The following is an 11,053-nucleotide window of genomic DNA, read 5'->3' as shown; positions in this document are numbered from 1 at the left end:
TATTTCAAAAGTCAAAAGGAAAAATATGCCAAAAACATACATGGGAGAAAAGACAGCATCTCCAACAAATGGTGCTGGGAAAACTGCGTATCTATATGTAGAAAAATGAAACTACATCCTTTATCTCAAACTAATGAAACATGAAGTTCTCAAAATAAATAAATTATATATATATATATATATTTCAAAAGGAAAAATATGCCAAAAACATACATGGGAGAAAAGACAGCATCTCCAACAAATGGTGCTGGGAAAACTGCGTATCTATATGTAGAAAAATGAAACTACATCCTTTATCTCAAACCTGAAACTAATGAAACAAGAGTTTGAAAAAGGAAAAATAGAGGAAAAAATGAATATACTTGAAAATGTATGCATAAGTACTTTCTGAATAGGACTCTACTCCAAAAAAAAAAAAAGAGAGAGAAAGAAATACAAATGGGTAACAAGCATTTTAAAGTGTGCAGTATCATTAGTCATCAAAAAAAAAAAAAGCAAATTAAAACTAGTTTGAAACTCAATCACATCCCAGCCAGAATGGTCATCATCAAGAAAAAAAAAGTGTCTGCAATATAGAACAAACCAAACTAACAACAGTGGAATGATTAAATCAATACAAAATGAGGTGATACACAAATGATGGTGCATGGATTGCATGAGAAGACACTGGGACTCACAGAAGATTCATCACCATGAGCAAAAAGCAACTAAGTATTCATGAAAAGTTATTGATTAAAATAATAACTAAATGGTTACTTCTTTAAATTATGTATCTATTACTAAAGTAAACATTATGCATTTGGCCCCTAATAAACCCAGAAAAATTTTCTTTAAAAGAAAACAAACGTCAACAAAAACTGGGAAAGGGGAACATTTATCCAGTGTTTATAGGAGTATAAACTGGAGTATAAACTGGTACCACCATTATAGTAGCGTGTGGGTTTCTCACAAAGCTAGAAGTAGAACCACCATATGGTCCAATATACTACCCCTGGGCACATATCCAAAGGATTCCATATCCTCATTCATGTCATTTCTGCTCTATCCACAACAGCTAGGAAATGGAATCAATTTAAGATGTCTACCAACGGATAAATGGATAATGAAAATGTGGTACATGTAACACAATGGGATTTCATTCAGCTGTAAAGGAAAATGAAATTTTCAGGAAAATGGATGGACTAGGAAAATATACTAAGTAAGGAAAGCCAGGCCTAGAAATAAACACTGCATGTTCTCTCCCATGTGCAGATCCTAGCTTTGAATTTTTAGATTTGTTTCCACAACTGGGAATATGTATAGAGCTCAGAAAGCTAGAAAGGACACACGAGATGCGAAAGTGGAAGAGGTCTTAAGGGGAGAGGGGATATTAAAACATGTATGATATGAAAGGAGAGGATACTGAGGGTTAACAGGTTTAAGAAGGGATGGAGGCAAGGAGACATGGTGGGGGGGGGTCAACAAAACTAAGGATATATGAAAAACCCTTATAGAAACCCACTACTTTGTAAACTAATTTAAAAATGTAATTTTAAGAATTTAAAAAGGAGTTTGAACAGAGGTACCCTACATAGGCCAACAATACCTCCTCCAAAAGATATGGGTTATTAAATGAAAATCTCAGTGTCAGGCATGAGGCACCTCCCTACAAGTCACTGGCTAGGGAGGCCCCAGAGGTACCCAAAACAACACAGGTTATTTTCACTGCTCTTCGTTACCCAAAAGAACTAAGGTGGTAAGGCCCTACTCCTGAAGACACAAAACACTTTGGATGCGGGATATAAAGAAATCAAGCTGCAACTGACCTAAAAACTTCCTTCTTCCTGGATAGCTTTGATAGTGCCAGAAGGAGCTACATATGCTGCTGGGGGAAGAAGAGCCATCAACAGTATTACTCAGCAGTGAACCATGCTCACTACAACAGATCTACCAAGCGAGATGTGTCCACTGGTGGAACAGGGCACAAAAGTTATGGGGGGAACCAATGATGTTTTAATTGGGTTTAAAGACTACTCCACAGGTAAGAATTCATGCCTTATGTAATAAGCCTGGCCAAAAGCCCATTATTAGGGAAACCATAGGTTCTAGGGGAAAACTTACAACTGTTGTCTTGCTAAATGTACATGTTGAGTCATGCCTTACAAGCATGAGGAACTGAGTTCAATTACTCAGAACCCATATATAAAAACACAAGCACACGAAGTTGGTGCCGGGCTCTCACCAGACACTGGCTGGAGCCGCTCACCTCTGATACCTGGAGCGGCAGTGCTGAGAAGCGGTCACCATGCCTTTGGCTAGAGATTTACATCTGTCCTCGGAAGAGGAAAAGAAAAAACAAAAATAAATGGCTAGTTCAAAGCCCAAATTCTTATTTCATGGATGTAAAATGTCCAGGTTGCTACAAGATTACTACGGTTTTCAGCCATGCTCAGACAGTGGTTCTTTGTGTAGGCTGTTCAACAGTGTTGTGCCAGCCTACAGGAAAGGCCAGACTCACAGAAGGCTGTTCATTTAGAAGAAAGCAACACTAATGATCTCTACAACTTCCTGTGTTTGTGTTTTCTCACAGAAGGCTTAAGTTCAGTTACTCTACCAAGACTATATCATTATGTTTGATTTTCTGAGCTATAAACAATAATCTCCTATTTTGGTGTCAATTTTTCAATAGTTTTAATTATGGAAAAAAAATACAAGCACGATAGGGCATACTTTTAATCCCTGCACCAGGTAGGCAGAGACAGGCAAATGCCTCAGGCTCACTTAACGCAGGCCAGTAAGAGATTCTAAGTCAAGACAAGATGGACGGCACCTGAGAAAAGACACGAAGGCTGTTGTCTGGCTTCCACACGCACATGAACACTGAGCGCATGCACGCGCACGCACGCGCACACACATGTGTATGCACACACAGGAAAATACATACACACACAGGAACAAAAGACATTTAAAAATATTCTGAAAATGTCAAACAACGCCACCATTTTCACTAAACTATTTTGTTGAGGAAAATAAAGCTACTTCCATAATGTACTTTCATGTTAAATATTTTTATGTTAATAAAAATGTTAACATAAATAAATTTTTTATGTGAAACTGAAAAAAAAAAAGATTCACCCACTCCCTAAAACTCCCTTAGGGACAGAGGTACAAAGAACAGCAATGTTCACAAGCTTAAATAAGCAGAACCTTTTGTCCTCATACAGACAAAGCACACCATCCACTCCCAACCGTTTATAATTCTGCATGTAACTTTAAAGCTGGCTGGAGGGCAATCCTAACTAGTACCATCAAGTGACAAGCAAGTCCCAGCTGGCTCCACCAGCAAAGACCTATTTAGTATGCAAAATTTACTTAATTTGAATGTATTTCATTGTCTAATATGCAAGAATGTTAAGTTTCTAGACTAAACTGGACAACTATAAATGGCAAATACTACTAATCAAAGAAAACTGCAAAGACAAATTTCAACACAAAGTAACATGGAACAGTGTAAACACAAAAAACAAAAACGATATTAAATATCATTCAGAATCCTTGCTATATTAAGAGAACTCTGAATTCATATAAAGGTAATCTAAAATTTTTCATAGACTACAAATGAGGCAGTTTCTGGGCGAACTGTTGAAGGCCTGTGAGGGGCACAATGAGGGTTTCTTATCCTATACTTCTTAATGTCATATGTTTACATTTTTTACACTAAAAATAAAAAATTATAATACTTTCTGACAAATTTAATCCTCATATCCTAAAAACAAAGAAAGACTAATACTACCTTCCAGTCTTTGAATTTTTCCTTTCACAGAAATAACAGTTTCAAAGGGCGAAACTCTTAGTTCAAAACATGTTCCAGTCAGTGTTTCAATGAAGAGCTCCATGGTATCATAGAAAGGAAGTTTGAAGTAAAATGGTCCCACGTTATCTTCGTTCAAGAACGGAGGCTCTTTTCTCCTCTGGAATACGCTGTATGCAACTGTATTCCAGTTCTACCCAAATCAACTTTGAACATCCATAATATGTATCATTGTTCATGTTTGAGATTTGTACCTAAAAAGCAAAACAAAACAAAACAAAATTAAAAAAAATCTATTTGAAAGTCTTCTCTTTATAAGGATTTTCTGAATAACTCTGGTTCATACTAATCTACCAGACAATCCCACAATTTCTTTCACTGTGTTTAGTTATGTCTAATAGTGAACTTCTCATGCTTGCCTCTAACCTCACTCTCCAAAATAGATGATACTTTAAGAATGTGAAGACTTTTGATAATTTAACATAGCTTACTAGGTCTTAGCATTGCCACTAATAAATAACATATGGTCAACATATTTTTTCTAAGAACATTTAAATGACTGCTACATATCACTATCGTTTTACAGGACTTTCCACATGTGCAAATATCCTTTTCTAAAATACATGTCTTTTAAACCATATAAAACCTTATAGTCATTGTACTTAGTTACAATGACTGTGACTAAAAAAAAAATGACAGACAGGGGCTGGAGAGATAGTTCAGCAGTTAAGAACACTGAATGTTCTTGCAGAAGACCCGGGTTTGAATCCCAGCACCCACATGGCAGCAAACAACTGTCCGTAACTCCAGTTCCAGGGGATCCGACAGCCTCTTCTGTCCTCCGGGGGCATTACATGACATGGGTGCACTTACCTATGTGCAGGCAATACATGCACACACATAAAAATAATAAATAAAATATTCAAAAAAAATTGACAGACACCTTAACAGATTCCTTAACAACATGGCTCACTAAATAGCCAATGAGTATTTGGGTTTCCAGAGAATGTCGAGCATTATAATATTAAAATGAGGCAATACTACTAATATACTCACTAGACAATCTCCCCACACACACATACTCACAATGGCCAGTGAGTATAGAGACAAACACTACGAACAGAAGCAGTAAGGTAAATTAACAGGGTGGAACTAGCAGCAAGGGGAGGATCCAATTGATGAACTGCCATTATTTCATGAAAATTTTCTAAATGGGGACCTTCAACTTAAACTATACAAATAAATATTTTTCAGCAGAGATGAGGAAATCTTTTTGTTGAGATAGAATTCACATACTATAAATTCACTCGTTTTTAGCACTACAAGTGTGTAACCACCATCAGGATCTCCTTTTTTGTGGGTGATGGGGACTGTGTTGAGCCACAGCCACTCATACTTTTGGAACATTTTCATCAGCCACAGAGAGAGCTCCATACCTGACAGCCACCACGCTCAAATCCTCCCCCCCCCCATGCTGCTCCTCAGCCCCAAACCACCACTATTCTACTTTCTCTATAGTCTGCTTATGCTGGGCATTTCACACAGATAAAATGATATAATATATGATGTTTTGTGACTCTTTCACCTAGCATAAAGTTTTCAAAGTTCATCCATCCATCAATACATTATTCTTTTGGTGGCTGAATAGTTGTCCGCTGTACGTACATATCATGTCACCTTTCCATTCTTTAGTTGATGGTGTCTGGACTGTTTCCCACTTGGAGCTAATACAAATAATGCTATACTGAACAATCAACTATTCTGTGGACACGTTTTCCTTTCTTGTTGATACAGATCTAGAAGTAGGTTTGCTAGGTTACATGACAACTGTATTAAGCAAGTTGTAGAACTATTAACTGCTTTCCAAAATGGCTAGAACCATTTCACAGTAACACTAACCATAAATGCGGGTGCCAATTCCTCAACATTTTGCCAGTAGTTTTTGTTATCTTTTTGGTTAAAGCTATCTTGGTGCATGTACATGGGTGTGATTTGCATTTCTCAAATGATTCTAAACACCTTTTGACTGTGATGCACTTTGGGCATCACCATTGGAGAAATATCTATTCACAACCTGTGCCTTGTCTTTATCCTGAGTTGAAGTTTAAAAAAAAAAAAAGACTCTAGATACATACCGCATACAGGATATACGACTGGCAAGTTTTTTCTCCTATTTTGTGAGTTGTTGTTGACTTTTCTTGATAGTATCTATTCAAATTCAAGTTCTCAATTTTAATTAAGCCCAATTGGGCTTTTTTTTTTTTTTTGTCACTCACAGTGACAGTTAGGTCACAGTTAAAAACTTTTACCTAACCTAAGGCAACAAATTCACACAACATTTTTTGCCTCTAAGAATTGCCGTTTTAACTAATACTTAGGTTTAGTACTCATTCTGAAAAGGAATCCAACTTTATTTTTTTGCATGGGAACAGCCAGTTATTCCAGGGTCATGCCTTGGAAAACTGACTGCAAAGGTGACATCTTTTTCCTGACTTGCATTTCACTGGTTTGTTTGTACTTACCTTTGCTTAGTTTTGATTATGGTAACTGCACTAAGTTTTGAATTTAGGAAATGTGCACCTTCTAACTTGTACTTTTCTTTAGAGTGTTGGCTATTCAGAGTGCTGGGATTAGAGGCATGTGCTACCACACCTAGCTCAGTTTTGTAGTTTTTTTAAGAGTACAAGTTGTATACTTTTCAGTTTATGCCTAAGTACTTTCTTCATTTTGGTGCCGCTAAAATGCAATTGTTTGTATCTTTTGCCTCACAGAATGAATTAGGAAGCATTTCCCAAAGATCAAACCTAGGGCCTGTGCAGTCTGGGCAAATGCTCTACCACTGAACTACATATTTCTAGCCCAAAATTAAACTTTTGAAAATATTATAAGAAAAGCCTCAGAGTGGGAGAAATATATCAATAAGCCCAGGTGAACAGAAAATTAGTACCATTATGAAAGTGTTAAGCATCAAAAGTAAATAAGTTTTAAATGTTTTCTTCCCAAAGGTTATGTGATATAGCAATTTCCATAGAAAGTTATTTACTATGGAAATTTGATCTCATCATGTAACCCAGGCTGGCTTTAAACTCACAACCCTGCTGCAGTTTCCCCAGTACTGGAACTGTAGGGTGTACTACCAGCTTAGATGTGTACTTAAGCATCTCAGGGCGGCCAAGGCATCTCAGGGCAACCAGTCCTGACAGTGAAAACTCGCATCTTTGTGTTCTGTCACTCTCTCTTGTTTACTGATTAGGACTTAGTTCAGGGCTTCGAAGACTCGCCGTGATCCCTGATTCCTACACTTCACCTTTCCTAACCACTCACTGGGTTTGTTGTTTGACTTCTGGATAACAAGCTTCTGAAAACTGGTTAAGGGTATTATTTTATCACACTGTTTAGTAACTACTTTCACTACCTGTATTTAAGCAGGGGAAGAAGCTCCACAACAAATCTGAGAAGAAATTATAGTTTCCATACACGATCTGTTGCATCCCAGCCTCCAGCGCTCTCCTACACTAGCACAGTACATTAGTTACATTAGTTAGAGAGGTGTCATTGTCAGCCAAGTTCCCAGACTGCATTAGGGTTTGTTTACTCTTGGTGGTGTACATCTTATGGGTTTGGGTAAATCTATAAACACATGTATTTACTACCATAGTATCAACATAGCTTCAGTAACTTAAAAACCCTGTAGGGTCTATGGACCCCTCCCCACCCCTCTAATTTTTGGCAACTCTTGATCTTTCAAACATCTCCATGGCTTTTCAGAATGCCACGTACTTGGAATCATACAACAGGCAGCCCTTGCAGACTGGCATCTCCCAGTTCTTTCATCCCATGTCATGACTTGATGGTTCATCTCCTTTAGGTACTAAACCTATATTCCACTGTTGGGATATATTATAGTTTTATTCATCCATTCTCCTTCTGACAGATATCTTGTATATCTTTGGCAGTTATGAACAAAACTGCTTTAGATGTTGTATACAGGTTTTGATCTCATTTAGGTTAGATTTTATGTAAGATTAGTTTTGAGTTTTTGTGTATATGTGTGTGTGCATTCAAGTGCATGTGTGTATGTGTGTCAAAGGTTGACATCAGATGTCTTCCTCTATCACTGGCCATTTTATTTTTTTGAAGCAGGGTCTCTCACTGAATCTGCAGCCCATCCATTTGAGATTGAGTGACTAGCAAGCCCTAGGGATCCTTCCTGGCTCAGTCTCCCCAGAACTAGGATTACAGGTGTATGCTGCTGTGTCTGGCTTTTTTACACCAATGCTGGGGTTCCAAAGTAAGGTCCTCATGCTTGCCACAGCAAGGAATTTACCAGCTGAGTCATCTCTCTAACCCAATTTATATTTAATTTTCTATTTTCTTTTTTGTTTTGTTTTTGTTTTGTTTTCTGTTATCGTTTTGGGGTTTTTTGGGGGGGGTGAGACAAGACTTTTTTGAGACAGGTGTAGCTCCAGTTGGCCAGTAACTATGCTATGTAGACTAGGCTAGCCTTGACCTCACACAAATTTGCCTGCCTCTGCCTCCCAAGTACTGGGACTAAAGGTGCATGCCACCACATCCAGGCTTAATTTCCCTTTAAAGAAGCTACCAAACAGTATTCAAAGTGGCTGAACCATTTTGCATTCCCAGGAGCAATGAATGAAGAGTTCCGGCAACTCCGCATCCTCACATCACCTTTTGCTGTCCTTGTTCCAGGTTTGGGTCTTCTCAAGCCGTCACAGAATCATATCTCAGTGCTGCTTTAATTGGCAGTTCCCCAACAGCATATGTTGTGAAGCACAGCTATGCTTTGAAACTGTAGAATGGATCCTATTATTCCAGATCAAGGCCCTATGACAGTTTCCACCTGTCTATACAGTAACATGCAAACTCCCTAGACAGGCTCAAGTCCCACATCTCATCTTACAGCCCATTTTCACTTATCCATGCACCTCACCTAAGACCCTGGGCTATTCTATCTTCTAGTTGTACCCTGTGTTGCTGCTTCTGCTTTGCTCTACTCGGTTCATGCCCACACAAAGCTTCCCAAGAAGCGTCTAACCATCTTTCAAAACTCTGCTGAACAGGATGGAGACACACCTCACTGAAGAGGGCTTGCCTAAAATTCAAGAGGCCCAGGCCTCAATAACCAGCACCTCCTCCCTCCCAAGCTCAAATATCAACTATCCCATAAAACCTTTTATGCTTACTCTTGCACCCATGTCACATATGGCACACACTGCTTACACACCTGTCACTCATGTGCTATTAAACTACAAGAGCCAGATGACATAGGATTTTTTTCTCTATCACTTAGCACAGCATTTTGCACACATTACTACTGATTAAAGTACTAGTGTTCAATGAAATTCAACTAAAAACAAGTCACTTTATTGATCCTTGGATGACATTATTTATGTACAGGTAATATCACTGTCAGAGAAATGAAGAAACAGTGGCTATATTCCCAAAATTGTTTGGAGGAATATTGGTTTCCTCTGAATCACATTCTGATTCTAACTAATGTCAAACACGTTCACACAGGCATTACTGCTATAGTGGGAGTTTTCATAATTCTAATACAAAATATAATCAGGAAATCTGAACTGCACTGTGCAGATTGCTAAAGTTCCTTTAAAAAGGCATCATGGGAAAAGTTGCTGCACTGTTTTGAGTATAGTTATACAACTTAACAAAATAATGAGCAACAAATTTATTAATGCAAAGTACTGTGATACTCACACTTGGTAACAGCAGCAAGTATACTTTACTGTATAGAGCTGTACTGCTCAGTCTTCATCACATAGCCTTCTATCTTTTACAGTGATATGGGTTGGGAAGGTAGCCTGATGATAGAGCACCTGCCTAGCATGAGTTAGGCCCTGAGTTCAATTCCCAGCTTCACTAACACAATTACAGTGAAATGACCACAGGTAACATGCAGAGTCTTTAAAACACTCTTCTCAAGCTATAGAAAGAGCTCGCTACAGAACTCTAGAGTCTTGCTTCATCCTACGGAGACAGTTCTGTCAACAGAAGCTACATGCTAGGTAGCTGAAATGAACGCCACAGAAACAAAGGCTCAAGGGAACAGTGCCTACCCAGAGAATCTGGGGGCAGAGGTCCTAAGGTGCATTTCCTGCAGGGTGCTTTTCTATTTGAATACCCTGAAACAATGAACAAGCTGGGGAAGAGTAGAACGTGGAAAAGTTCATCTGTAATAAAACTGGATAACGGGACTACGGGAGAGGGGGAAAACGGCACTGCAATAAGTTAGTTAAGTACCCCATTAGTGGTGCTAGAACGTCCAAGTAAGTTCGGGCCCCGTCAACAGAGCAATATTGGTTCAATATTCCAAAAAGCGTCAAGGGAGGTAACCATAACTGAAACTGTCTGTAAATAAGTCAAAACTTCTGAGCAACGGAAACCAACGTAGCAGAAGACAGAATGAGGCGGTGCAGCCAGGATAAACCAGACTGGAGAAAACAGACGCTTCTGTGGGCCAAGGACTTTACCCGTACTTAACCAGTCGGGGTCTACCGAGAAAGGCTGGAGACCTCGTCTAAGCGGCACGTGGTCCGCTTGAGCGATCACAAGAGGTTGGAAAAGAAACGAGGGGCAATGAAAACGTACAAAGGCTAGTGTGAAATGACGTCAGAGAAAGGACGCTTCAGATTTTAAGAAAAAAGGAAAAAAAGCTATCATTTTGAAACGACTCCCCAACACTTGTCATCCTTTCTGGAGAGAAAAAAAAAAAAAAAGCTGTAAGACCACAACCACCCACACTGGCAGAAGCAAGTACCGGCGCCCAATAGGTCAGTAACTTCTGGAATTTGCTTCTTTTCCTTCCTGACGTAACTACAGGAAGTTCACTTTACAACTTTTCGCCCACCTAAGTACGCCCGCGTATGAGGCAGCCCTTTAAAGCGCTGCCTCGTCTACAGTGACAGGCTGGCTACACACGACGGGTGGGTGTCGCCGGTGCAGCGGTCACCTGGGCAGGGGCCGCTCTCGGACCCCGTGCAGCTCCGACCGGCGCGCGGCGTCTGGAAGGATGGAGACCGAGGCTGGAGCAGGCCGGGTACGCAGGGAGCGCCGCTCGCAGAGCGACCGCGGCCGCCGCCTGCCCTGCCCCGCTCCCCGGGGCCCCCGCCCGCCGCCGCCGCCCCCTCACCCGCGGCGGTGGTCGCTCCTGCCCACGCTCACGCCCACCAGCAGGCCGACGGCGGTGAGCGTGCTCACCCGCGCCGCCGCGGCCCACGACTCGCC

General features: G+C 40.0%; 1 protein-coding gene and 1 pseudogene across 13 annotated transcripts in view; one reads left to right on the top strand and one right to left on the bottom strand.

The window, feature by feature from the left end:
* Positions 1-11,053, bottom strand: part of Zfand4 (zinc finger AN1-type containing 4) — a 92,523-nt gene extending 81,470 nt beyond the window's left edge. For 7 of the 13 annotated variants that reach the window (XR_003850291.1, XM_029565728.1, XM_029565731.1 and 4 more), the window contains exons 1-3: positions 9,527-10,931; positions 8,480-8,600; positions 3,773-4,044 (exon numbers count right to left, since the gene is read on the bottom strand). Coding sequence is in view for 8 of the 13 variants with exons in the window: in XM_029565723.1 (XP_029421583.1) it covers positions 3,773-3,875 (103 nt within the window). In the remaining 5 variants the exon portion in view is untranslated. Of the gene's footprint in view, positions 1-3,772; positions 4,045-8,479; positions 8,601-9,526; positions 10,932-10,958 lie in introns of those variants that run through there. The other 6 variants (XM_029565724.1, XM_008837727.3, XM_029565727.1 and 3 more) reach the window with 6 other exon arrangements.
* LOC103737905 lies at positions 2,285-2,576 on the top strand (annotated as a pseudogene).

Source organism: Nannospalax galili, unplaced genomic scaffold (assembly GCF_000622305.1).
Source record: "Nannospalax galili isolate Female #2095 unplaced genomic scaffold, S.galili_v1.0 scaffold2819, whole genome shotgun sequence".
NCBI lineage: Eukaryota > Metazoa > Chordata > Mammalia > Rodentia > Spalacidae > Nannospalax > Nannospalax galili.
Note: the sequence above shows the minus strand (reverse complement) of the source record. Positions and strands in the feature narration are given on the sequence as shown.